General features: G+C 36.6%; 1 protein-coding gene across 3 annotated transcripts in view; it reads left to right on the top strand.

Annotated features, from left to right (window-relative positions):
- Positions 1 to 26,856, top strand: part of EXOC6 (exocyst complex component 6) — a 236,130-nt gene that overhangs the window by 132,260 nt on the left and 77,014 nt on the right. For 2 of the 3 annotated variants that reach the window (XM_019796276.2, XM_002916102.4), the window contains exon 18: positions 20,532 to 20,711. In XM_019796276.2, coding sequence (XP_019651835.2) covers positions 20,532 to 20,711 — 180 coding nt within the window. Of the gene's footprint in view, positions 1 to 20,531; positions 20,751 to 26,856 lie in introns of those variants that run through there. The other variant, XM_034662963.1, reaches the window with a different exon arrangement.

Consider the following 26,856-nt stretch of genomic DNA (forward strand, 5'->3'; position numbering starts at 1 on the left):
GTCAGGAACTCAGATCTACATAAAGAAAGGAAGAGCATCAGAGAAAGTGTAAATGAAGGCAAAATGAAAACTTTTATTTTTTGTATTCTTAATTACTGTCATAGATAACAGTGTGTTCAAAATGGTAATAATGTATTCAATTATGTGTGCTTTGTGAGTATATGCATGCTTATGTATGTTTATGTAGAAGAGAAATGAACGACAACAATGATACAAGGGGAGGGAGGAATTGGGATTATTTTGTTGTTAATAAGGTACTCTTACTACCCATGAAATGGTATAGTGTTATTTGAAAGTAAACTTGGCATAATTATAAATGTATACTGGAAGCTCTAGGGCAACCACTAAAAAGTAAAAAAAAAAAAAAAAAAAAAAAAAAAAAAAAAAAAAAAATAAACATAACTGATATGCTAAGAAAGGAAATAAAATGGAATCATACAAATATTCAGTATCACAAAAGGCAGAAAAAGAGTGAAACACAAAAGTAGGAAAAAGAACAAGTGCAACAAATAGAAAACAGTAACAAATAATGGTAAATACTAATCCAGCTATATCAGTAATCACTTTAAACATCAATTGCCTAAAAATACTAATTGAAAGACGGAGATTATCAGAATGGATCAGTAAAACAAGACCCAACTATATGCCGTTTACAAAACCCACTTTAAATATAAGACACATGTAGATTAAAACTAAGTAGAGAAAGATAGATGATGTTAACACTAATCAAAAAAGTGGGTGGTTATATTAATACAGAGCAGACTTCAGAGCAAAGAAAGTGATCAGGGATAAAGAGAGGAAAGGTGTCAATTCTCCAAGAAGACGTAAGAATCCACAGTGTACATGTGCCTGGCAACAGAGGGTCAAAATATGTGAGGCAAAAACTGATAGAACATCGACGAGAAATGAATGAGTCCATTGTTATTGTTGGAGACTTCAACACTCCTCTGTCAGAAATGGACATATCCAGCAAACAGAAAATCACTAAGGACATAGTTGAACTCAGTAACACCATGGATTACCTGGATATAATTGACATCTATAGACTGCTTCATTTAACAACAGCAGAATATACATTCTTCTCAAGCTCGAATGGAACATTCACCAAGAGAGCCATATTCTAAACATACCTTAAAAATTTTGAAAGAATAGAAATCTGATATAGTGTCTGCTCTCAGACCACAGTGGAATTAAATAAGGAATCAATAACAGAAAGCTAAGCCAGAAAATCCCTAAATACTTGGTGATTAAACAGCACACTTCTAAATAACATGTAGGTCAAGGAAGAAAGGGAGAGTAAAGGATTATTAACAGTTCTGTGCCCCCAGATTTGATAACCTAGATGAAACAAACCAGTTTCTTGAAAGACAAGATCTGCTAAAACTCACACAAGAAGAAATAGACAATCTGAATAGGTCTGTATTTATTTATTAAATTCAATCAATGATTAATAACCTTCTAAAACAGAAAGAGCACCAGGCCCAGATGGGTTTAGTGATGAATCCTACCAAACATTTAAGGAAAATATTGTACCAGTTCTCTACAGTCTCTTTCTCATAGAAGCAGAGGGAATACTTCCAAATTCATTCTGTAAGTCCAGCATTACCCTAATACCCAAACCAAACAAAGACATTACAAGAAAAGGAAACTACAGACTAATATCTCTCATGAACATAGATGCACAAGTCCTCAACAAAATATCAAATTGAATCCAACCACTTGTAAAAGGAATTCTACATCATGACCAAGTGGGATTTATCCCATGTATGTAAGGCTAGTTCAGCATTTAAAAATCAGTTAACGTATCAGTAAGCCACAGGGATAAAAGAAAGGTACAGCGTGGGAAATACAGCCAATGGTATTATAATACCATTGCATGGTGACAGATGGTGGGTAGCCACACTGTGGTGAACACAGCATAATGTATGAACTTGTCGAATCACTATGTTATACAGCTGAAACTAATGTAACATTGTGTGTCAACTATACTTCAATTAAAAAATTGTTTAAAACCAGTTAATATGGGACGCCTGTGTGGTTCAGCTTCTGCCTTCAGCTCAGGTCATGATCTCAGGGTCCTGGAATGGACCCCCACACTGGACTCTCTCCCTCTTTCTCTGCCCCCCCCACCCCGGTCATGCTTGTGCTCTCTATCTCTTGCTCTTTCTCTATCTCAAATAAGTAAAATCTTTTTTAAAAATTAAAAAAAATAAAACCAGTTAACATAGTCCATCACATCAGTAAACTAAAGAAAGTAACATGATCATATCAATAGATGCAGAAAAAGCATTTGACAAAATTCAACACCCATTCATGAGAAAGCTCTCAGTAAACTAGGAAGAGAGAGGAACTTCCTTTTTTTTTTTTTTTTAAGATTTATTATTTATTTATTTGACAGAGAAACATCAAGAGGGGTAACACAAACAGGGGGAGTGGGAGAGGGAGAAGCGGGCTTCCCACCGAGCAGGAAGCCCAATGTGGGGCTCGATCCCAGGACCCTGGGATCATGACCTGAGCCGAAGGCAGTTGCTTAATGACTGAGCCACCTAGGCGCCCCAAGAGGAACTTCCTCAACCTGATAAAGAATATCTACAAAAATCCTACAGCTATCATACTTAATGGTGAGAAATTGGAAGCTTTCCTACTAAGCAACAAGGCAAAAATGTTCCCTCTCACCATTCCTTTTCAGCATCATAGTGGAAGTCCTACTTGGTTCAGTAAGATAAGAAAAGGAAATAAAAGATGTGCTGATTGGGAAGGGGGAAATAAAACTATCTTTGTTTGCAAATGACATGATTGTCTATGTAGAAAATCCAAAAGAATAAAACAAAAACTCTTCTGGAATTTAATTACCAACTATAGCAAGGTTTCAAGATACAAGGTTAATGTACAAAAGTTAATACCTTTCTTATTGTTAACAGACTCAATATTGTCATGATGTCATTTCTTCCCAACTTGAACCTTATTTGTTTGTTTATTTAGTTAGTAAGTAAGTACACTCTACTCCCTACTTGGGGTTCGAACTCATGACCCTGAGATTAGGAGTCACGTACTCTACCAACTGAGCCTGCAAGGTGCCCCCAACTTGAGCTTAGATTCAAGGCATTCCTTATCACAATCTCAGTAAGTTATTTTATGGATATTGAGAAACTGATTCTAAAGTTTAATGGAGAGGCAAAAACCCTGAATAGGCAACATGATAGTAAAAGAGAAGAACAAAGTTGGAGGACTGACACTACTTGATTTTAAGATTTATCATAAAGACAGTGTGTTATTGGCCAAAAAACAGACATATAGATCAATGGAACAGAATAGAGAGCCCAGAAATAGACCCACATAAATGTATTCAACTGATAATTGACAAAGGGGCAAGGACAATATAATAGAGCAGAGTCTTTTCAACAAATGGTGTTAGAGGGGCGCCTGGGTGGCACAGCGGTTAAGCGTCTGCCTTCGGCTCAGGGCGTGATCTCGGCGTTATGGGATCGAGCCCCACATCAGGCTCTTCCGCTATGAGCCTGCTTCTTCCTCTCCCACTCCCCCTGCTTGTGTTCCCTCTCTCACTGGCTGTCTCTGTCTCTGTCGAATAAATAAATAAAATCTTAAAATTTAAAAAAAAATGGTGTTAGAACAACTGGATGTTTACCTGCAAAGAAATGGATCTAGATACAAACCTTACACCATTCACAAAAATTAACTCTAAATTAACCTCAGTCATAGACCTAAGTTAACATTGGAGAAAATCTGGATGACCTTGGGTGGCAGTGACTTTTTAGATGCACAATCCATGGAAGAATTGATCGGCTGTATTTTATTAAAATTAAAAACTTATGTTCTGTGAAAGCCATTGTCAAAAGAATGTAGGAAGACAAGTCACTGGGAGAAAATATTTTCAAAAGACATGACCAGATAAAAGACTATTATTCAAAATGTGTATACAAAGAACTCTTAAAATCCAACAATAAGAAAATGAACAACACAATTTAAAAATGGGAAAAAGACCTGAATAGACACCTCACGAAAGAAGATACACAAATGGCAAGTATGCATTTGAAAAGATGTTTTGTATCATGTATTATTAGGGAATTGCAAACTAAATCGAGGAGAATGGCTAAAATTCAAAACATTAACACCACCAGACACTAGCAAAGATGTGGAGCAACAGGAACTCTCATTTGTTGCTGTGGGAATGCAAAATGGTACAGCTGCTTTGGAAGACAGTTTGGCAATTCCTTATAAAATTAAACATATTCATACACAGTCCAGCAGTTACACTCCTTGTTATTTACCCAGATGAGTGGAAAACTTATGTCTACACAAACACATTTATAGTAGCTTTCTTCCTAATTGCTGAAACTTGAGGCAACCAAGATGTCCTTCAGTAAATGAATGGATAAATAATGGTATCTAGACAATGGAATAGTGTTCAGTACTAAAAAGCGGTGAGCTATCAAGCTGTGAAAATACATGGAGGAACTTTAAAGAATGCCATATTACTAAGTGAAAAAAAAGCCAGTCTGAAAAGGCTGTGTATTATATGATTCAAACTATGTGATATCCTGGAAAAGGCAAAACTATAGAGACGGTAAAAAGATCAGTGGTTACCACAGTTTGGTGGCGGGGAGGATGAATAGGTGGCACACAGAGGGTTTTTAGGGCAATGAAACTACTGTGCATGACACTCTGATGGTAGATACATGTCATTATACATTTGTCCAAGCCCGTGGACTATACAGCACCAAGACTGAACCATAATGTAAACTATGGACTTTGGGTGATAATGATGTGTCCATGTAGATTCATTGATTATAACAAATATACCGTTCTGGTGGGCCATTTTGATAGCAGAGGAGACTACAGATGTGGGGACAAGGGGTATAGGATATCTCTGTACCTTTTCCTTAATTTTGCTGTGAATCTAAAACTGCTCAAAAAAATCTTTTAAATTGAAAAAAAAGGTGAATTCATTCATGTAATTACAAGATGAAGAAATAAAGCATTAATAGCATTGTAGAAGCCTCCCTCATCCCTGTTCCCAGCCACTGTCTCTTCTTTTTTCAGTACTGACTTTTAACAGCATTGATTAGTATTTTCTGTTTTTGAGCTCTATTTAAACGGAATCATGCAGAATGCATCTTTTTGTGTGTCTAACTTCTTTCACTCAACACAATTTGGGGTATTTCATTTGTGTTATTGCATCTAGCTATAATTTTTTTCTTTTCAATCAGTGTAGCATTCCATTATAGAATTTACTACAGCTTATTGCGTGAACTATAATGTCAATATTATGACTATTCAGAGACTCTTTCCTTCCTTCCTGTTTATTAACTGCTTATGTGACCTCTGAATAACTGAAGTATTACTGTATGAGTAAAATAAAATTTGTATTAATTTTTATTAAAGACATATATTCATAAACTGGTATAATACACTTTAAACTAATATAAGTAAAGTATTAGGAAGTTTTAGATTTTCTTAATTAAGTTATAATTGTTACATTATTTTACATATGTAAAATTGATATACTATTGCTTTGCTAGAACAGGTGTAGTATTACTTCTTGACTGATCAGTTGCATTTCAAATTCTGATATATATATATATAACCTTTTGTGTTATTGGTGGATTGTTACAATTTCTTGTTTTGTTTGTGCAACTTGATTGTCATTTTGTAAAGGTGGCGCATGTAACATTTCTTTCTTTTGTTACCCATTACCTCCAGCTTCTCCTCTTATCTGCCCTCATTAGAGAGGGCTATATAAAGCAGGTATATGCTTGCAGCTGATTTAATACATTTGAATGACATAAAATCTTAAAAGGTAGATCAGAAAAAAGCAAAAGCTTAAATATTTATAGAATAGAATGAAGAATTAGGTCAGTTGTACAGAAAAGTAAATAGTGGAGATGCTACTTCACCAAACACATAAAAGCTAACAAAAACAAAAGCATTTTGCAGTTCCATATAAGCAAAGGAGGAAGATCAACAAAATTTATAGACTACCTCAACTTCATTGATGCATGATAGTGCTCAGCTTTGTTTTTCTGTTTATAATCAGTTAATCACTTAATTATAGCAAGTGCCTCTTATAAAGGTGGTGGAAAGCAGAAATAGAATAGGGAAGGAAATGGTTGAGGAGTACTTAAAAAAAGCTATTTATATCGGATGATTTGGAAACCTGATGACAGACAACTGAGATTACCTAAGAAGTGGCGGATGTACTACAAAGCCCCAAGCCATTCTTTAACACCTTTGAGGTCCTAAGCCCCTGAAAACCAGAAAGGTAAAGTGTAGCACCCCCCTTTTGAAAAGGAAAAGGAGGTAATTTAGGTAATTTGAGCATTAGAAAATTATCCAGTTTATAATGACCTATAATAATGCTTGATAATCTATAAGCTAGATTTTAAAATTATTCAAGACTCTGATTCTAGCTCAAAACCTATACAGGCATACCTTGGAGATATTGAGGGCTTGGTTCCAGACTACTGCAATAAAGCAAATATCAGTAAAATGAGTCAGATGAATTGTTTGGTTTCCCATTGCATATATGAGTTATGTTTATACTGTACTAGAATTTGTTAAGTGTACAATAGCTTTATGTATAAAAAGATGTACATACCTTAATTAAAATATGTTTTATTGCTAAAAAATGCTAACCATCATCTAAGCTTTTAGCAAGGTGTAGTATTTTGCTGGTGGAGGGTCTTGCCTCAGTGTTCATGGCTGCTGATAGATCAGGGTGGTGATTGCTGAAGGTTTGGTGTGTGGCAATTTCTTAAAAAAAAGAAAACAGTGAAGTTTGCAGCATGGAATGACTCTTCCTTTCATGAATGATTTCTCTATAGCCTGCAATGCTATTTTAGCATTTCACCTACAGTAGAGCTTTTCTTCAAAAAATGGAGTCAGTCCTCTCAAACACTACCTCTGCTTTATCAACTCAGTTTATGTAACAGTCTAAGTCCTTGGCCGTTATTTCAGCAGTCTTCATGACATCTTTACCAGGAGTAGATTCCATCTCAAGAATCCACTTTCTTTGCTCATGCATAAGAAATAACTCCTACTCCGTTCAGATTTTATATGGATGGGGGTGCAGCAACTCAGTTGCATCTTTAGGCTCTACTTCTAATTCTAGTTCTCTTGTTCTTTCTACCACATCTGCAGTTACTTCCTCCGTTGAAGTCTTGAACCCCTCAAAGTCATCCACGAGGGCTAGAATCAGCGTCTTCCAAAATCCTGTAAATGTTGATGTTTTGACCTCTTCCCATGAATCATGAATGTTCTTAATGGCATCTAGAATGGTGTATACTTTGCAGAAAGTTTTCAGTTGAATTTGCCCAGATCCATCAGAAATATCACTACATATGGCAGCTATAGCCTTACAAAATGTATTTCTTAATAAGAATGGAAAGCCAAAATGACTTCTTGATTTATGGGCTTCAGAGTGGATGTGGCGTTAGCGGGCATGAAAACAGCATTAATCTTGCGCATCTCCATCAGAGCTCTTGGGTGATCGGGTATATTGTCCAAAGGCAGTGATATTTTTGAAGGAACCTTTTTCCTCAGCGGTAGATCTCAACAGTAGGCTTAAGATATTCAGTAAGCCTGTTGTAAACAGATGTGCTGTCACCTAGGTTTTGTTGTTCCATTTATGGAGCACAGGCAGAGTAGGTTTAGTATTAAGAGCATGAGGATTTTTGTAATGGTAAATGGACTGGTTTCAACTTAAAGTCGCCAGCTGTATTAGCCCCTAACAAGAGAAGTCAGCTTGTCCTTTGAAGCTTTGGAGCCAGGCATTGACTTCACTTTAGCTATGAAAGTCCCAGATGGCGTCTTCTTCCAATTTAAGACTGTTTCCTCTACATGGAAAAATGTGTTGTTGAGTACAGCCACCTTCATTTCTTAGTTAGATCTTCTGGATAACTTGTAGTTCTGTGTCAGCACTTGCTGCTTCACCTTGCACTTTTTAAAAGAGATTTATTTATTTATTTTAGAGAAAGATTGACAGTGGGTTAAGAGGCAGAGGGGGAGAGAGAATCCTGAAGCAGACTCCCTGCTGAGCGTGGAGCCCAACATGGGTGAGGCTTAATCCCAGGACACCGGGATCTTGACCTAAGCCGATATCAAGCGTTGGCCATTCACCTGACGGAACCGCCCAGAGGCCCCACCTTGCACTTGTATATGATGGAGACAGCATCTTTCCTTAAACCTCATGAACCAACCTCTGCTATCTTCCAGTTTTTCTTCTTCACCTCTCTCAGGCTTCACAGAATTGCAGAGAGTTAGGGCCTTGCTCTGAATTAGGTTTTGGTTTAAGGGAATGTTGTGGCTGGTTTGATCTTCTATTCAGACCACTCAAACTTTCTCCTTATCGGCAATAAGGCTGTTGTGCTTTCTTATCACTTGTGTGTTCACTGGAGTAGCACTTTTAGTTTCCTTCAAGAACCTTTCCTTTGCATTCACAACTTGGCTGTTTGGTGCAAGAAGTATAGCTTTTGGCCCATCTTGGTTTTCAACATGCTTTCTTCACTTAGCTTAATCATTTCCAGCTTTTGATTTAAAATGAGAGGTGTGTGACTCTTCCTTTCACTTGAACACTTGAGGCCATTGTAGGGTTATAAATTGGCCTAATTTCAATATTCTTGTATTTCAGGGAATAATGAGGCCTGAGAACAGGGGGAGAGATGTGGAATGGTTGATTGATGGAGCAGTCAAAACACATACAACATTTAATCACTAAAATCATTGACTTATAAGGGCGCCATTCTTGGTGCCCCACAGCAATTACAATAGTAACATCAGAGATCACTGACCGGGGCACCTGGGTGGCTCAGTCAGTTAAGTGGCTACCTTTGGCTCAGGTCATGATCCCAGGGTCCTGGGATTGAGCCGCACATTGGGCTCCCTGCTCAGTGGAGAGCCTGCTTCTCCCGCTCCCTCTGCCCCTCCCGCCCACTCGTACTCTTCCTCTCTCTCAAATAAATAAATAAAATTAAAAAGAAAAAAGATAACTGACCACAGATCACCATAAGAAATAGAATAATAATGAAAACGTTTGAAATATTGGGAGAACTATCAAAATGTGACACAGAGACACAAAATGAACAAATGCTGTTGGAAGAATGGTGTGGATAGACTTGGCTTGATGTGGGTTGTCCCAAACCTTTAATTTGTAAANGAGAAAGTTTGAAATATTGGGAGAACTATCAAAATGTGACACAGAGACCCAAAATGAGCAAATGCTGTTGGAAGAATGGTGTGGATAGACTTGGCTTGATGTGGGTTGTCCCAAACCTTTAATTTGTAAAAAATGTAGTATGTGTGAAGCACAATAAATGAAGTGTCGCAAGTACCACCCTTTCCTGTATATCACTAGAAGTGAAGTAGCTATATAAGGAATTAGGTTTTTCTAGGACAGACTGCTTTGATAAGGAGTAAGAAATAAAATATTTTGTCCTGTCTAAAGTAAGGCTTTAGGGGCGCCTGGGTAACTCAGTCAGTTAAGCATCTGCCTTCAGCTCAGGTCATGATCCCAGGGTCCTTGGATCAAGCCCTGCATTGGGCTCCCTGCTCAGTGGGGAGTCTGCCTCTCCCCCTGCTTTTGCTCTCTCATTCTGTCAAATAAATAAATAAAATCTTTACAAAAAATAAAAAATTTTTAAAAATGAAGTAAGGCTTTAGCCAGTAAGGTTCTGATTGTGTCCCAAAAGACATTCTTGTGAACAAAGTGATAATTGCTTGGAAGTTGTTTTTTTTTTCCTAAACTTTATATAGTTTTGGCTTGGGATGATGTATTAAATGATATTTACTGAGCAAAAATATATTTCTGTTGCACTGTGCTAGTTGCTGAACTGGGATGGTTCTTAACCACTAGAATTTTTTAATCAAGAAGGGCAAATAACTACGAAGAATAATTACAGTGTATAATAAGTAAATAAATTTGATCCTGGGGCGCCTGGGTGGCTCAGTCGTCAAGCGTCTGCCTTCGGCCTAGGGCATGATCCCAGGGTCCTGGGATCGAGCCCCACATCGGGCTGCCTGCTCCGCTGGGAGCCTGCTTCTTCCTCTCCCACTCCCCCTGCTTGTGTTGCCTCTCTCGCTGGCTGTGCCTCTCTCTGTCAAATAAATAAATAAAATCTTTTAAAAAAAATAAAAAATAAATTTGGTCCTATAGACATATTTGATTTGGTTTTGTACAGCTTTGAATTTGAAGACCTTTAGATGAGATTCGTGTTTTATAACCATCCTGCCTGCCACAGTCACCTTGCCTGACATATTCATTCATGTTACCTGCCTGGACCTAGAAGACATTTGCAATCAGGAGATGGGGGGAAGGGAGGAACTGGTGTAAACCCATTCACAGAAGCTAGAAAGAAGAGATACTGAACTTAAAATACAGTTACCCAGAAGAAGGAATATAAAATCATATTTATTCATTTTGTATTAATAAGCATGCAAAGTATATTTAAAAGTCAGCTTTGGTTTCATTGTCTTTTGAATGGTTATTCTGGAGAAAAATATAATTTATTCTAGAATAAGTTGGTGTCAGGTTCCTTAAATTTCTGTTTTTAGCTTCTTAATTCCTCAACTGGGCCGTAGCTTTGTATGTGATACTTCGGCTTATATTATTTAACTCTAGTTATCGTAAGAAGCGCTTTGGATTTACTCCATGGAAATTGTCTTGGTATAATTAACTATAACTCCTACAGTAACCTGTATCTCTAAGGGAACATATAATAGACTATTTATGACCTGCTAACTTTTGAACTATGAGATTATGCATCCGTAATTTATTCTCTATATTGACTATGTTCTTTTATGAAGAAAAACCTTTTAAAGAGATTTCTAAACTTTATGAAAGCTTCAGGTCTTCTAATTAATGTAAGTTTTCCTTGGCTTTTTACATTTGACTTCTTAGTCCATTATGGAGCAGATCTCAAGTTTTGTTTACTCCAGAGTGTTATTAAGTCATAATATATGATTTGTGTGTGTATAAGGCACAGTACATATCCTAAAACCAACAACTTCTGTTTTTTTTTTAAAGATTTTATTTATTTATTTGACAGAGATAGAGACAGCCAGCAAGAGAGGGAACACAAGCAGGGGGAGTGAGAGAGGAAGAAGCAGGCTCATAGCAAGAGGAGCCTGATGTGGGGCTCGATCCCATAATGCCAGGATCATGCCCTGAGCTGAAGGCAGACGCTTAACCACTGTGCCACCCAGGCGCCCCAACAACTTCTGTTTTTTAATGATAGTATTATAGTATAATGAAAAAAAATCTGGTGAAAAGTAGCCATTTCACTAAATTAATTTGAAGCATAAGCAAGCAAATCATTTTTTGTTTTTTGAATGATTTTAGGTACCAAATATGAAAATAAAACAACTTCCCCTGATTATCACAATGACATCTAAAATACTTAAAAAAATTTCTTAAATTGCCTCTTCTTTCTGCCTAATTTTTTACAGTGGTAGCACCATTTTCTTGCCTCCTTTCCTGGAAAATCTGTAGTTATCTTAGATGGATTTCTTTTTTACTGCCGCAATCACACTCTTTCCCCATCATAACTAATTACTAGGGTTCTGTGTTTAGTCATGTCTACTTTTTCCTCCTCGGTTTACAGTGGCAGTAGTGAAAGTGGCTAATGAGTTAGATGGTAAATGCTACTAATATTTCTAGATCAAGATCATAGATTATTAGAGCATCATTTCTTGAATGAGTGCAGGAAGAAAATAGCTAGAGAGGGTAACTACTTCGTTTTGACAGCCCCAACTTCATTTCTGGCTTAAATTTTTAAGGATCAGAAAAATGTCAAGAAATGTTTCCCTTGCTCCAAGTGAGTGATATTAAATGTTAACCTTTTTTGGGGGGGGCATATCGAATAAAATGTTTTAAATAAGATACTTGTATTAATCAGGGCTGTTAACAGAAAATTGACAAGAACTGACAGAAAAACCAACTCAAACTGCCTTAAACAATAAAGGGAAATTTTTAGCTAAATGTACCTGGAATTCCAAGAATAGGCAAGATTTCATGTGAGGCTGAAGCCCACTGCTCAGCAGATGTCACGAAGGACCCAGTTTCTCTATTCCTCCTTCAGCTCTTCTTTATGTAATATTGGCCTCATTGTCAGGCTATATACGTGGTGCCCCAGCAGCTGTAGGCTCTCTCTTTCTGATAACAAAATGGCTGCCCAGTTACAGTTGCAAACCTTATATCCTCATGCCCTGTCGTCTAGAGGAAGAGTGAGTGGATCCCTCTACTAGCTGCTATGGAACACCCTGTGGGTAAGAGGGTGATAATTGGTAATTGACCTAAATTCATCAGGATTCATCCTTGGGGCTAGATATAGGTTCAGTCCAATCTAGATCAGATAGAGCTGTGGAAAGGGACAGTGATTTTCCAAAATATACTGGGGACTGTTCCAAGAAGGGGCAATGGGTGATAGACACCAAATCATAGATGTTTCCTAAAATGTTTAGCTATTATGACTTAACTTCTATGTAAAACGCATATGCTCATGTTCCAGGACGTCTGGGCTGGAGTTTGTGTATGTATATGTTTTTAAAAATTCCTTAGGTAGCTCTGTTGCACACCTGTGGCTGAAAACCACTGATAGTATGATAACATTTAATTCTTACATATTGAAATGAAAAATAGTTCCCAAATTATGCTAGATTTCTGCCTCCAGAGGGCGCTGTTTCTTTAACAAGCAGAGGAAGAATTAATTGCTTTGTTTATAAGCTAAATCTTTTTAAAAATTAATTTAGGAGTTAGTTGATCTTTTCCTGACTTTTTGGTGAGGTCGTAGAATTGAGAGTATTTTGGTTTCAACTATAATAGAACTTACTAGGAAGTCCAAACTAATTTTCTTAGCAGTCTCTAAATTACAGTTAGAAATATTTTTTAGAAATGTCTTAAATAATTGTGTATTCTAGTGTATAAATACAAGAAAAGTTACAATGAAAACTTTTTGTTTCTTTCCTTGCTCTTGTTCTTTGAAAATAAAATGTAGTGAGTCAGTTCATGTGTTCATGTACATGTTTTCTAATGATTATATTTGCCTGAATTATAAAGCAAGCAGAATCCTTAACCCTTAGCAAGGTTCTTTCAGGTGTTGAATTTAGAACATGTTCCTGCCTAGGACTACTGTCTGAAATTTTTCTTTCACATAGCACAGCTACCTACTGCCTCAGATTTCTTTGTTTGCTATTATACCCTGTGGAAAGTGCTAGTAAACTTTTAAAAAATATAAATACCCCGACCCCAAATTAAATTTAATATGCTGAGAAAAGTCATCTTAACTTGGATAGTTTTTGGGAAAAGTGGAACCTGCTCTTGGCATCATTTCAAAAAAATAGATTATAGCTGACTCTTCAACAATGTAGGGGTTACGGATGCTGACCTCCCCCCACCCCCTCCCCACAGTTAAAAATCCATGTATAAATTTTTTTTTAAATGAGCTCTACATCCAATGTGGGGCTTGAATTCGTGACCCCAAGATCAAAAGTCGCATGCTCTAACAACTGAGCCAGTCAGGCACCCAAAAATCCATGTAACTTTTGGACTTCGCCCAAACTTAACTAATAGCCTACCGTTAACAGGAAGCCTTAATGATAACAGTCAGTTAACATATATTTTGCATGTTATATGTATTATATACTGTATTCTTATAATAAAGTAAGCTAGAAAAAGGAAAATACTAAGAAAAATCATAAGAAAATACATTTACAGTACTGTATATATATTTATTTTTAAAAAATTGTATATAAGCAAACCCATGCAGTTTAAATCTGTGTTGTTCAGTGGTCAACTGTAATTAGCAGAGCTCTAGATAGATAGTAACAACAAAAAGGAATAAATAAATTTGTGGTTTATTTTTCTTAGTTCCTTTTCAGAAAATTAGTGGGCTTTGAATTACTTTATCCAGAAAGCATATAATTATAATAAATTTATTCCACTGTAATGTGAATGGTTTCATCATCATTCTTATAATTTTTCTTTCTTCAGATACATACAGGGTTTTTTCCCTCATGAGTTCAAAATTTCTAGGTATTTGGTTTCTCTCTCCATCTCAACTTTTGGTTAGTGTTTTAATTGTCCCAAATTGCTTTAAAAAAATCCAGGAAAATGTGAAATAATATCTTTTTTATTTTAATAAAATTCTACATAGTAAAAAGGGTAATCAAGTGTATCACTGGGGAGTCTGGCTGGCTCAGTCAGAAGAGCATGCAACTCTTAATCTTGGGATTGTGAGTTCAAGTCCCATGTTCGGTGTAGAGATTACTAACTAAATAAACTTGGATTTTAAAGGAATAGCCATTTAAAAATTTATATATATATAAAGTTTTACCATGTACTTTAGCTCTGTGAGTTTGAAGGAGAGGAGTCTCTTGAAACTGGTTTTTAAAATTTTGTCAGACATCTCTTTCCTTTCCTGCCTATGTTAGAGGCATCCCAGAAAAGCAAGAAAAATCATATAGAGCAGTTTGAGTACAGATAGGTGTAGTAGAGGATAGGGGCCATCAGACTCCAAGTTGTCTTTGCCTTGTGATAGAAAGTGTGCTGAGTGTTATGGAATAACTATAGGGTTCTGAGTTTTAGGCTGCCTTCTGGAATAGTAGTCTAGCTTCATCTCTATAGTGATCTATATTTATCTGCTTAGATTCGGTAATGGTGGGACACCTAGGTGGCTGAGTCGGTTAAGCGTCTGCCTTTGGCTCAAGTCATGATCCCAGGGTCTTAGGATCCAGTCCTGCATAGGGCTCCTTGCTCAGCAGGGAGCCTGCTTCTCCCTCTGCCTGCTCTCCCTACCACTCCCCCTGCTTGTGTTCGCTTGCTTCCTCTCTCTCTCTCTGAGAAATAAATAAATAAAACCTTTATTAAAAAAAAAGATTCAGTAATGGTAGTGAGACATGAAGTAGAGTGAGCTGATTGTGAACACTAGGGCAAAATGCAAAGTGGTAAATAAACATTTATATTGTTTTGAGAAATTGGCATTTAAGTGGTATCAGTAAAATGTGGTGTAGTTCTGTGGGCTCTAAGCATTTGCCATCTTGGATATCTGCTCCTAATGCTGGTGTGTGAGAGATATATATTACTGCCGTGGCTAATACACATTAAATGTGACCCCCTTTTTCATTTCTCTACCATTTCATTAAAAAAAAAATCCTGTGAATGTTTAATACCTGATGTTTTTCTCCATTACATGCAGGTAACTACAGTAAGTTAAGCTAACTTGGGCAATTTGGATGGCTTGGGGTTTCAATTTGCTGGTTGTTTCTGTGCAGTTCACTCAGTAAGCATTTGTTGAGCATTACGAGGTACCCAACGCTAATGAGTGTAGGGAAACAAGCATTTTTTTTTTTTTGAACACCTGGCTGCCAAGTACTGTTAGGTATATTTAGGTATATTACATTAATTACAGAAGATCGCTCGAAACAGCACTCTGAGGTTGTGATGATGATTCTCTTTTCATAGATGAGAAAAATAGGATTTACAAAAGTAATCTGCTTAAGATGTAAAGATAAATGGAAATCAAACCATCCCGTTTTCTTAAACCCGTAGCACATATTCTTTATGGGCCATTTCTCCATTATTCATTATTAGTAAGATGGTGATATTTATTTACTTATTTTTTTATGGAAGATGGTGATTTTTAAAATGGCTTCAGATTCCTTGACACTTCTCTTATGGAAAAGTAGGGATCTGTGTCCCCTCCCCTTGAATCTGGGCCAGCTGGCGACTGCTTTAACTAGTACAGTACAGTGGAAATAATGTTGTGAGACTTCTGAGGCTAGGATTTAAATGGCAATGGCACTTCCACCTTATTCTAGTTATTCCAAGCATGGAACACACATGCTTGGAGGCCTGAGGTGCCATGTAAGAAGGCCAGGTACCCTGCAGCCACTGCGTTGTGAGGAAGCCAAGCCACACCATAGGAAGAGGTTACCCGTCCCAGGGGCCAGAACCTCCAGATGATTCCAACCCCCAGCTGAGGTCTTAGATGTAGTGGAGAAAAGTCATCTGCACTTTCCCTGTCTGCATTTCTAACCACTAGAACCTTTAAGCATAATAAAATGCTTGTTATTTTAAGCCACTAAGATTTGGGGTAGCTTGTTACTCAGTAATAATAACTGGATCAGCAAGTGGCATAAAGCTCTTTTCCAGCCCACATGGTCTCTCCTTTTTTGCTATACTATTACTAGACATATACCCAGCATTAATTTGTTAGTATTTGTTCATTCTGTGCTTGTTTTATTTGCGGTAGTTTTCTTTCCCAACTAGGTTATATATAAACTTCAAGGTGGGAATTTTAGCAAGTACTCATCTATTACCTACTCTTTTGCAAGCAGTATTCTAGGTGAACAAAAACAGACACGAATCTCCTGTTTTAATGGAGTGTAGTTGTCAATGGATGTTTTGTAGCTACATTACTCAGAGTACCAAATTTATAGTGGCCAATAATGTGTTCTTGATAAGCGCTGATGTTAAGCTTCTCAGTCTTCAGGTTTTTCTGAGTAAATTTGTATTGCATTAAAAATTTTAATAGATACTAACAGCTTAAGTTCCTAGAAATAACTATTTTGGGTCAGAACTAATTTGCTACTCCCATAGATAGTAGTGCTTCAGTAAAATTTCAGTCAATCACATTAATATTAGCTTATCTTAAATTCCTGTTTTATATAAAGTAGTGTTTATTTTTACTTTATTCTGTAGTTTAGGAGAGACAATGTGCAAAGTTTGTATTGTCTGTGTCCAATTTGTATTAGGTCTCTGAGTGGGGAGAGAAGAAGAATCTTTCTTGGTATTCCCATTCTAATCATGTATGAAAACAGGCATGCACATGGGAAGATGAGTACCAGTAATTGGTTTTCTTTCAGTCCAGTATGGCAGTGAGTAGCAAGTGGTTAGATATTGTGAAAATTGGGGAGGGAGGTGAAAAAGCATCAAAATGTGAAAATGGCACATTTTGATTGTTCACGTTTACCTTCTCTTACGTGTTCTCCTGAAAATTTCCTAAGGCGCACAAACCAAAATACCTAGTAAAGGTCCCTGACATCCTCCATCAAGATTTTAATCAAATAAGTAGTAACTATTTCCTCCTTTGTTTACTCAGGGTGCTTTGTTAAACCTGTACTGCAGCACTAGTCATATTTTGTGATACAACCATTCCTAGTGGATGCTTGAAACCATGAATAGTACCAAACCGTATATATATTGTTTTCTCCTGTATATCATAGCTGTGATAAAGTTAAAGTTATAAGTTAGGCACAGTAAAAGATTAATACCTAATAATAAAATAGAACAATTACAACAGTGTACTGCAGTAAAAAGTATGTGAATGTGGTCTTTCTCTCTCAAAATACCTTATTATACTTACACTGTACCTCCCCTTCTTTTTGTGATGATGTCAACCCCAACCCCCCAAATCAAATTAAATTTAGCTCTCATGCTTTACTGTTCAGGGTGGTAAGTTGTTCACCTTCCTTAAGGTGTTTGTACAAAGTATTCCAGGGGCTTGTGCAGCACTCCCCAAAAAAACCCCCCAAAAAACAAAAAAACCTGAGAGAAAGGCAGAGATTGTTCCAGTTTTAAGTTTCAAGATGCTCCATAAATTTATTTGAGTCTTTAAGAGAAAACTTAGAAATGGAGATTTTGTGCCTTGGTTCCAAAGACCACAATGCCTAGTCTACAGTTCCCTAGTCTCCCTCATGCCGTTCTTTCAGAGTACTGTTGTCTGAGTGAGAACCCACAACCACCATTTCTTCTTTTTCTAGTCTTAAGGTGAAAGTTTAGGTGATTGCTTTGAGATCTTTTTTCTTTTTTAATATAGGCATGCATACTGTAAATTTTCCCTAAGTACTGCTTTCTTTAAGCCCCATTAGTTTTGGTATTGTGTTTTTCTGTTTGTTTTGTTTTTGTTTTATCTCAAAATATTTTCTGATTTTGATCTTGATTACTTCTTTGACCCGTTGGTTATGTAATGGAGCTATTGTTTAATTTCCACATATTTGTGAATTTCCCAAATGTCCTTCTGTTACTAATTTCTAATTTCATTCCATTGTGTTTGAAGTGCATACTTTGTATGATTTCAGTCCTTTTAAGGCTTTTTTATGGCCTAACATATGCCCTATTCTCAATAACATCCCATGTGCACTTGAAAAATAAAGCAAGCTCTACTGTTTTTGAGTGGGATAGTCTATGGATGTCTGTTAAGTCTAGTTTGTTTATAATGTTGATCAAATCTTTTTCTTCTGCCTGCTCAAATCTGTTGAATCCCTGTAATAATTTTTTCATTTTATTTATTGTACTTTTCAATTGCAGAATTTCTATTTTAAAAAAAAATTTGTCTTTTTATTTATGCTCTATTTTTTGAGGCATTGCTGTATTTTCCTTTAGTTCTTTAGATGTGGTTTCCTGTAGTTCTTTGGACATATTTTATTTATTTATTTATTTATTTAAGATTTTATTTATTTATTTGACAGAGATAGAGACAGCCAGCGAGAGAGGGAACACAAGCAGGGGGAATGGGAGAGGAAGAAGCAGGCTCATAGCGGAGGAGCCTGATGTGGGGCTCGATCCCATAACGCCGGGATCATGCCCTGAGCCGAAGGCAGACGCTTAACCGCTGTGCCACCCAGGCACCCCTGGACATATTTTAAATAGCTGATTTAAAGTCTTTGTCTTGGAGCACCTGGGTGGCTCAGTTGGTTAAGCGCCCGACTCTTGGTTTCAGCTCAGGTCATGATCTTAGGGTTGTAAGATTGAGCCCCGTTTCAGGCTCCCTGCTCAATTGGTAGTCTGCTTCCCCACCCCCCACCCCCCCAGCTCATGCACTCTCTCAGGGGAAAAAAGAAAAAAGAATAGATCTTAAAAAAAAAATAATAAAGTCTTTGTCTTATAAGCCCGATGACTACCTCCTCAGTAAGAGTTTCTGTTGATTGCTTTTTTTTCCCTGTGTATGGGTCATACTTTCTTGTTACTTTGTGTGACTCATAAATTTTGTTGAAAACACAACACTTAAATAATATATTGTGGTAATTCTGGAAGTCAAATTCTCCTCTCTTCCCAAGGTTTGTTGTTTGTTGTTTTTTCCTAGTGGTTGGTTGGTTGTGACTTTTCTGAATTAGTTCTATAAACTCCGTATTCTTTTTCCTCTGTGACCACTGAAGTCTCTGCTTGGTTAGCTTTGTGGTGAGCTAATGATTGGACACAGATTTCCTTAAAATCCTGGAACCAATAAGTTCCCCAATCTTTGCCGAAGAACTCTGTGTGTATTGGGGCATACCTTCAACACTCAGGAATTTGACAACTCTGCTTTAGCCTTCACTTCCTGCTTGCACAGGGCTTCAAGGTCAGTCACAGACGAGAGTTTAGAGCCTTCTTCTGCTTTTGAACTGTGGTCTTTTCTGAGTTGGTGCATAGCCCTACACATGTACATAGTCTTCTAGATTCCCTGGAATATGTCAGAGCCTTTCAGAGTTATCTATGGATATCTCATTCCCCAGTTTTTCCTTTAAAAAGCTTTTTAGTTAGCTGATTGTGTGCCCTGTTATGCACTGCCTCAGGCATATGTGATGTTAAACAATTGCCTTTAATTATTTTCAATGAATGTCCCCAGAGAAGAGATGTTTTTGCACTGGACAGGCCCCAATTTAAATAAAATTAAAACATCCCCATAAGTGGGGTCTTCCAAGGAACCATCAGGTAGTTGAAATAATGATAATTCTCTGGGAATGTGCTTTTGAAGGATCTCCAACCCCGTTTGGTCCCCTTTGATGACTGTCAGACTTGGTTTTTAAAACAGTTGTGGGATGTTGATTTTCAAGGACACTGTGGAGCTGGAGCAGGGGAGGAAAAATGGAAATAAGGGCACATTAAAACCTGCAAAGCTCATTTTCTCCCCAAGATACAGCTCTTTTTCTTGAATGAACACTGCTTAGATTGCTACAAGTTTTGAATTAATTTCCAGAGTTCTGGAAAAGTTGATTTTGACAATTTTTCCTAGTTTTCTTGTTGCTTTTGTGGAGGAGAGAATGTTTGGAGATCTTTGCTGTGGTGTTTTTGCATCACTCCCATCCTTTCTTTTTTCCTCCTCTGAGAAGTTAACTATCTCTTTTCTTTTCTTTTTTTCCTCTTCAACTTAAAACACCAGCAACTATTCCATTTTTTCTGTGACCATCCAACTTTATTTTTCTCAGTCAGTGGACAGGGGTGGTCTTCTGTGTTCTGTTTTTTCATTCTGTTTCTCCTAAGGGACTTCTTAAAGCTGTGAAAACAATTCAGAATTAATAACTCATAAATTATCCTACCACATAAAAATGAAAAGGTGATAATGAGGTTGGGGGGGAGTATGGTGTCAGTCAAATAGACTACTATCAGCCAGAAAAACAGGAGTTTTCTTGGACTTCAAGTAAATGACTAAAATAATAGACCAAGGAAAAATATAAAATAAATTTTAGAATTTTAAAAAAGCTTTTTCTGTTATCTGCTTCTATAACTATTTCTTGTTTTTTATTATTTTGTTCCTCATCAGGATGCCCGACATGCAGCAGAAGGAGAAATATATACCAAGCTTAATCAAAAAATTGATGAATTTGTTCAGCTTGCTGATTATGACTGGACCATGTCTGAGCCAGATGGAAGAGCTAGTGGTTATTTAATGGATCTTATTAATTTTTTGAGAAGCATCTTTCAAGTGTTTACTCATTTGCCTGTAAGTAAAAAAATTTCAAAATAGTGTATTATAGTTTTGCTTACTAAAGTATATCTTAGAATTTAATCTTAGTTTGAGGTTTACTTGTTCAAACCAACTTCCTAGCTTGAATATTTTCTTTCCATTCTTATAAATCCGTTTGTGAAGACTTCTAACTTAGCCAATTGTTTCAAGTTTTAATTTATTTGACTTTTAACCAAAATAACTACAACTCTGTTTCTACCAAAACCAAAACAAAACCCTGAAATTCAGTGTAGACTTAAATTGAAATAAACTCTAATAGGAGTAGTTCTCATATAATCAATGACTTTTCCAATTAGAAAGGCCAAGAAATTATTGGATATGTTTAGGCCGGAGATTAAAAGTAAAACTAGAATATTGTTCTATCCTGATATATAGTCAGAGTGCATCTATTTTGAATAATCTATTGATGAAACATTAAAAAAATATATAAATACCAGTAACATTGGGTATGAATAGGCTGGAATACTGGATTCTTTGCATGAGGAATGCAAAGACCAAAGAGATTATGTTGGGATGAAAATGCTTTTCATTAGGTATATTCAAAAATAATAGAACTACTATTAAAACATGAGTGGAATAGTTTTTGTACAAATAAAATAGGAAAAAATTTGTTGACTGTTTCATAATAAGATGTAGCTGAACACAGGTGGAAAAAAACCCAAACAAACCTGGTATGAAATAATAAAATGTAGAGAGAAAGGAAAGAAAAGGTGTAGCTGTGAACACAAAAATAAAGCATTTAATCTGAAGCCTACCTGACTGCCTCCAACCATCTCTCCTGTTTAAAAGGAAAAAAAAAAAAAAGTTATTCTCCTTATTTTTGACTCTGTCTCCATCGTAAGTTGCTCCAGAGGGCCATTTAGAATAGTTGAAGGCAGGTGTTGCTAAGAAATAAATAGAAGAATTTCCTAGAGGGGCGCCTGGGTGGCACAGCGGTTAAGCGTCGGCCTTCGACTCAGGGNGCATATGTGATGTTAAACAATTGCCTTTAATTATTTTCAATGAATGTCCCCAGAGAAGAGATGTTTTTGCACTGGACAGGCCCCAATTTAAATAAAATTAAAACATCCCCATAAGTGGGGTCTTCCAAGGAACCATCAGGTAGTTGAAATAATGATAATTCTCTGGGAATGTGCTTTTGAAGGATCTCCAACCCCGTTTGGTCCCCTTTGATGACTGTCAGACTATTGGTTTTTAAAACAGTTGTGGGATGTTGATTTTCAAGGACACTGTGGAGCTGGAGCAGGGGAGGAAAAATGGAAATAAGGGCACATTAAAACCTGCAAAGCTCATTTTCTCCCCAAGATACAGCTCTTTTTCTTGAATGAACACTGCTTAGATTGCTACAAGTTTTGAATTAATTTCCAGAGTTCTGGAAAAGTTGATTTTGACAATTTTTCCTAGTTTTCTTGTTGCTTTTGTGGAGGAGAGAATGTTTGGAGATCTTTGCTGTGGTGTTTTTGCATCACTCCCATCCTTTCTTTTTTCCTCCTCTGAGAAGTTAACTATCTCTTTTCTTTTCTTTTTTTCCTCTTCAACTTAAAACACCAGCAACTATTCCATTTTTTCTGTGACCATCCAACTTTATTTTTCTCAGTCAGTGGACAGGGGTGGTCTTCTGTGTTCTGTTTTTTCATTCTGTTTCTCCTAAGGGACTTCTTAAAGCTGTGAAAACAATTCAGAATTAATAACTCATAAATTATCCTACCACATAAAAATGAAAAGGTGATAATGAGGTTGGGGGGGAGTATGGTGTCAGTCAAATAGACTACTATCAGCCAGAAAAACAGGAGTTTTCTTGGACTTCAAGTAAATGACTAAAATAATAGACCAAGGAAAAATATAAAATAAATTTTAGAATTTTTAAAAAAGCTTTTTCTGTTATCTGCTTCTATAACTATTTCTTGTTTTTTATTATTTTGTTCCTCATCAGGATGCCCGACATGCAGCAGAAGGAGAAATATATACCAAGCTTAATCAAAAAATTGATGAATTTGTTCAGCTTGCTGATTATGACTGGACCATGTCTGAGCCAGATGGAAGAGCTAGTGGTTATTTAATGGATCTTATTAATTTTTTGAGAAGCATCTTTCAAGTGTTTACTCATTTGCCTGTAAGTAAAAAAATTTCAAAATAGTGTATTATAGTTTTGCTTACTAAAGTATATCTTAGAATTTAATCTTAGTTTGAGGTTTACTTGTTCAAACCAACTTCCTAGCTTGAATATTTTCTTTCCATTCTTATAAATCCGTTTGTGAAGACTTCTAACTTAGCCAATTGTTTCAAGTTTTAATTTATTTGACTTTTAACCAAAATAACTACAACTCTGTTTCTACCAAAACCAAAACAAAACCCTGAAATTCAGTGTAGACTTAAATTGAAATAAACTCTAATAGGAGTAGTTCTCATATAATCAATGACTTTTCCAATTAGAAAGGCCAAGAAATTATTGGATATGTTTAGGCCGGAGATTAAAAGTAAAACTAGAATATTGTTCTATCCTGATATATAGTCAGAGTGCATCTATTTTGAATAATCTATTGATGAAACATTAAAAAAATATATAAATACCAGTAACATTGGGTATGAATAGGCTGGAATACTGGATTCTTTGCATGAGGAATGCAAAGACCAAAGAGATTATGTTGGGATGAAAATGCTTTTCATTAGGTATATTCAAAAATAATAGAACTACTATTAAAACATGAGTGGAATAGTTTTTGTACAAATAAAATAGGAAAAAATTTGTTGACTGTTTCATAATAAGATGTAGCTGAACACAGGTGGAAAAAAACCCAAACAAACCTGGTATGAAATAATAAAATGTAGAGAGAAAGGAAAGAAAAGGTGTAGCTGTGAACACAAAAATAAAGCATTTAATCTGAAGCCTACCTGACTGCCTCCAACCATCTCTCCTGTTTAAAAGGAAAAAAAAAAAAAAGTTATTCTCCTTATTTTTGACTCTGTCTCCATCGTAAGTTGCTCCAGAGGGCCATTTAGAATAGTTGAAGGCAGGTGTTGCTAAGAAATAAATAGAAGAATTTCCTAGAGGGGCGCCTGGGTGGCACAGCGGTTAAGCGTCGGCCTTCGACTCAGGGCGTGATCCCGGCGTTATGGGATCGAGCCCCACATCAGGCTCCTCTGCTATGAGCCTGCTTCTTCCTCTCCCACTCCCCATGCTTGTGTTCCCTCTCTCGCTGGCTGTCTCTATCTCTGTCGAGTAAATAAATAAAATCTTTAAAAAAAAAAAAAGTCTCCTTTAAAAAAAAAAAAAGAAGAATTTCCTAGAGAGATTTTAATAGTGGATCTGTGCCAAAGGACTTTTAGAAGCTTACCCAGGGATTATATTATATTCCTATCTGCTGTCCTTATGTTGAGAAAGGGAACCTGTATATATGTTTATTTCTTGTTTCAACTAATTTCTAAAAAAGTGTTCCTCATATAGTATATATTAAGTAATTGTTGAGTTAATTTGAATTCACATTGTCAGTATACATCTCCAGCCCAAAGCAATCTACAAGAATTTACATATGTGTGTGCTCACACATATACACAGATATACACATATCATATTTTTATATTGCATTATCTGTTTCACAGCTTGGCATAATGTGATGGGGAGGAATTTTGTGCATAAATTGGGTAGAATTAAGAGAGTTTATATGTTAGAAATGGTTAGGGCAAATACGTCGCTTCAAGAGGCTAACATCTGGAAGGAAATCCTGCTTTTTCAAGGTGTCCTGTGGTAACACAGAGAGAAACAGACTCCTGGCCTAACTAGATCACTCGTAATCTATTATGATATTTTGTATAGTTGTAGGTGATTCTTCATATGCCATTTTGGATTTTTATGTCATCTAACAAGAGTTTTTTTGTAAAGGAAATTAACTTTTATACAATGCCACCAACAAATACAACAATAAATATAGGGTATGATCAAATAAATAGAAAATTGTTGTTCATAGCTAAGAAAAGAGAAAATGGACCTAACAACTGTATATTCTTATTCAAGGAATAAACTAGAAACATAATTCCCAAGCAAAAATATTAAATTATTGACTATAATAAGTTTTAGCTAGCATTGATAATTGTATTATGGCTTAGTATATTAATTCTCTGAAACACTGAATTTGTATATTCAACTATATTGTTTTCTTTTAAGCAAAGAACAGAGGAAATATTATTAAATGTATTATTTTTCTAAACAGTATATGTTATATAAGCTACCATTTTTATTTGAATGTTTTTTGTTAATGTGTTTTTTTAGAGAGGGAGAGCATGGGAGTGCAGGTCAAGGGAGAGGGAGAATCCTGACGTGGGGCTTGATCTCAGGACCCTGAAATCATGACCTGAGCCAAAATCAAATTACCTGACTGAGCCACCCAGTCACTCCATTTGAATATTTTAAGCTGAAAATGATTCCTTAGTTTCAGGTTACCCTTGGTCCCAGATGGAGGGAGGGGCTGGTTCTGACTCCTTTAATTCTCAAAGAAGCTTCAGAAGATTATTTATCACATTTAGTCCCAAGTCAGTCAGCTTAAGCGGAAGTAGCTATCCTACTTAGACATGAAGAGTTAAGTAGTGGCCATGTTCCCGATCTATCTTAGTTTTGACATTGTTCAGAGTCAGTGCAGTGAGTTAGAGTCAGTGGGATCCGCGAGACCAAGGACCACTCTTTCAAATAGTGCAAGTGTTGGTCATTAGTGGAAGTAATTTGACACAAAAGTTGAGTCTGAGGGATAAAGCTGACTCTTTCACCCTCCAACCCTAAAAAGTACCTAAGACAGAACACCTAGTTTAAAAGCTCCACTCTTAGCTTCACTGCATAGTTTTTTGTCAGTTCCTGCCACTGTTGCGAAAGAGTATTTTCTCAATCACAGATAATCATGATGTGCAGTTGCTGACCATATTGCCTGGTAAAGGTTCCATTGGTTCAAAAAAAGTCATAATCAAACCAATAGAATTTTGTGTTCTGCTCACAAGGTGAAAACAATAGACGTTAATGGATCATAATGGTTTTGATGGAGCCCAGGGAAATAACTTTGTTATTTTCTCTTTTTTTTTTTTTTATTTTTTAAAGATTTTATTTATTTATTTGACAGAGATAGAGACAGCCAGTGAGAGAGAGAACACAAGCAGGGGGAGTGGAAGAGGAAGAAACAGGCTCATAGCAGAAGAGCCTGATGTGGGGCTCGATCCCGTAATGCCGGGATCACGCCCTGAGCCGAAGGCAGACGCTTAACCGCTGTGCCACCCAGGCGCCCCCTGTTATTTTCTCTTTTTAACTACATTGTGGTAGCTATAGAAAGCTANGATCCCGTAATGCCGGGATCACGCCCTGAGCCGAAGGCAGACGCTTAACCACTGTGCCACCCAGGTGCCCCCTGTTATTTTCTCTTTTTAACTACATTGTGGTAGCTATAGAAAGCTGTAGGATTTCCAAGACCAGCAATAATATTCACTGTAGATACTTTGTAGGGTTGGATGAGTGAAAGAATTGGTATATTACTTCCCTCACCTGTTTCTCTTCACTTGCACTATTTCAGCCAGTTCAAGTTTATGCAGGAAATGGAAAAGTAAAGTAATTTAATATGCTTCCATATTAAAATACTTACTCATCTGCATTTCCCCTTGCTCTAGCAGAGAAGCCAGGCTCTCTACTGACCATAGAAATCAACAGCAAGCTAAACAGGCAGTATTTTGCAGTTATGACTGGTATTGCCCCATTACCCAAAAAGGTTAAGCTGCCCTGTTAAATACATTATCTGCCTCAGGGGAACTTGCCTTTTCATGACTCAATTAAAGCAGAACCCATTTATCTTTTATTGTTCTTGGGGGCCAGGTTGCTAAAGTGAGGAGAGCATAGGATGGGCTCTGGAGTTAGAACAATTTATGCTTGAACCTTGGATTTGTAATTTACTAGCTGTGGGATCCTGGCAAGTTGCTTAACCTCTGAACCTTTTACCTTTTGCAAGATAGGCATAATCCATTTTCCTATAGGACTATCATAGGATAAATTGAAATAGTGTGTAAAAAAGTTGCCTGGCAGGGTGCTTGGCATAAAGTAAGAACTATTAATAAATGTTAGTTTTGTCCTTTCTTCTCCTTTCTTCCTCTATTA

The sequence above is a fragment of the Ailuropoda melanoleuca genome, chromosome 6 (assembly GCF_002007445.2).
Source record: "Ailuropoda melanoleuca isolate Jingjing chromosome 6, ASM200744v2, whole genome shotgun sequence".
NCBI classification, from domain to species: Eukaryota; Metazoa; Chordata; class Mammalia; order Carnivora; family Ursidae; genus Ailuropoda; species Ailuropoda melanoleuca.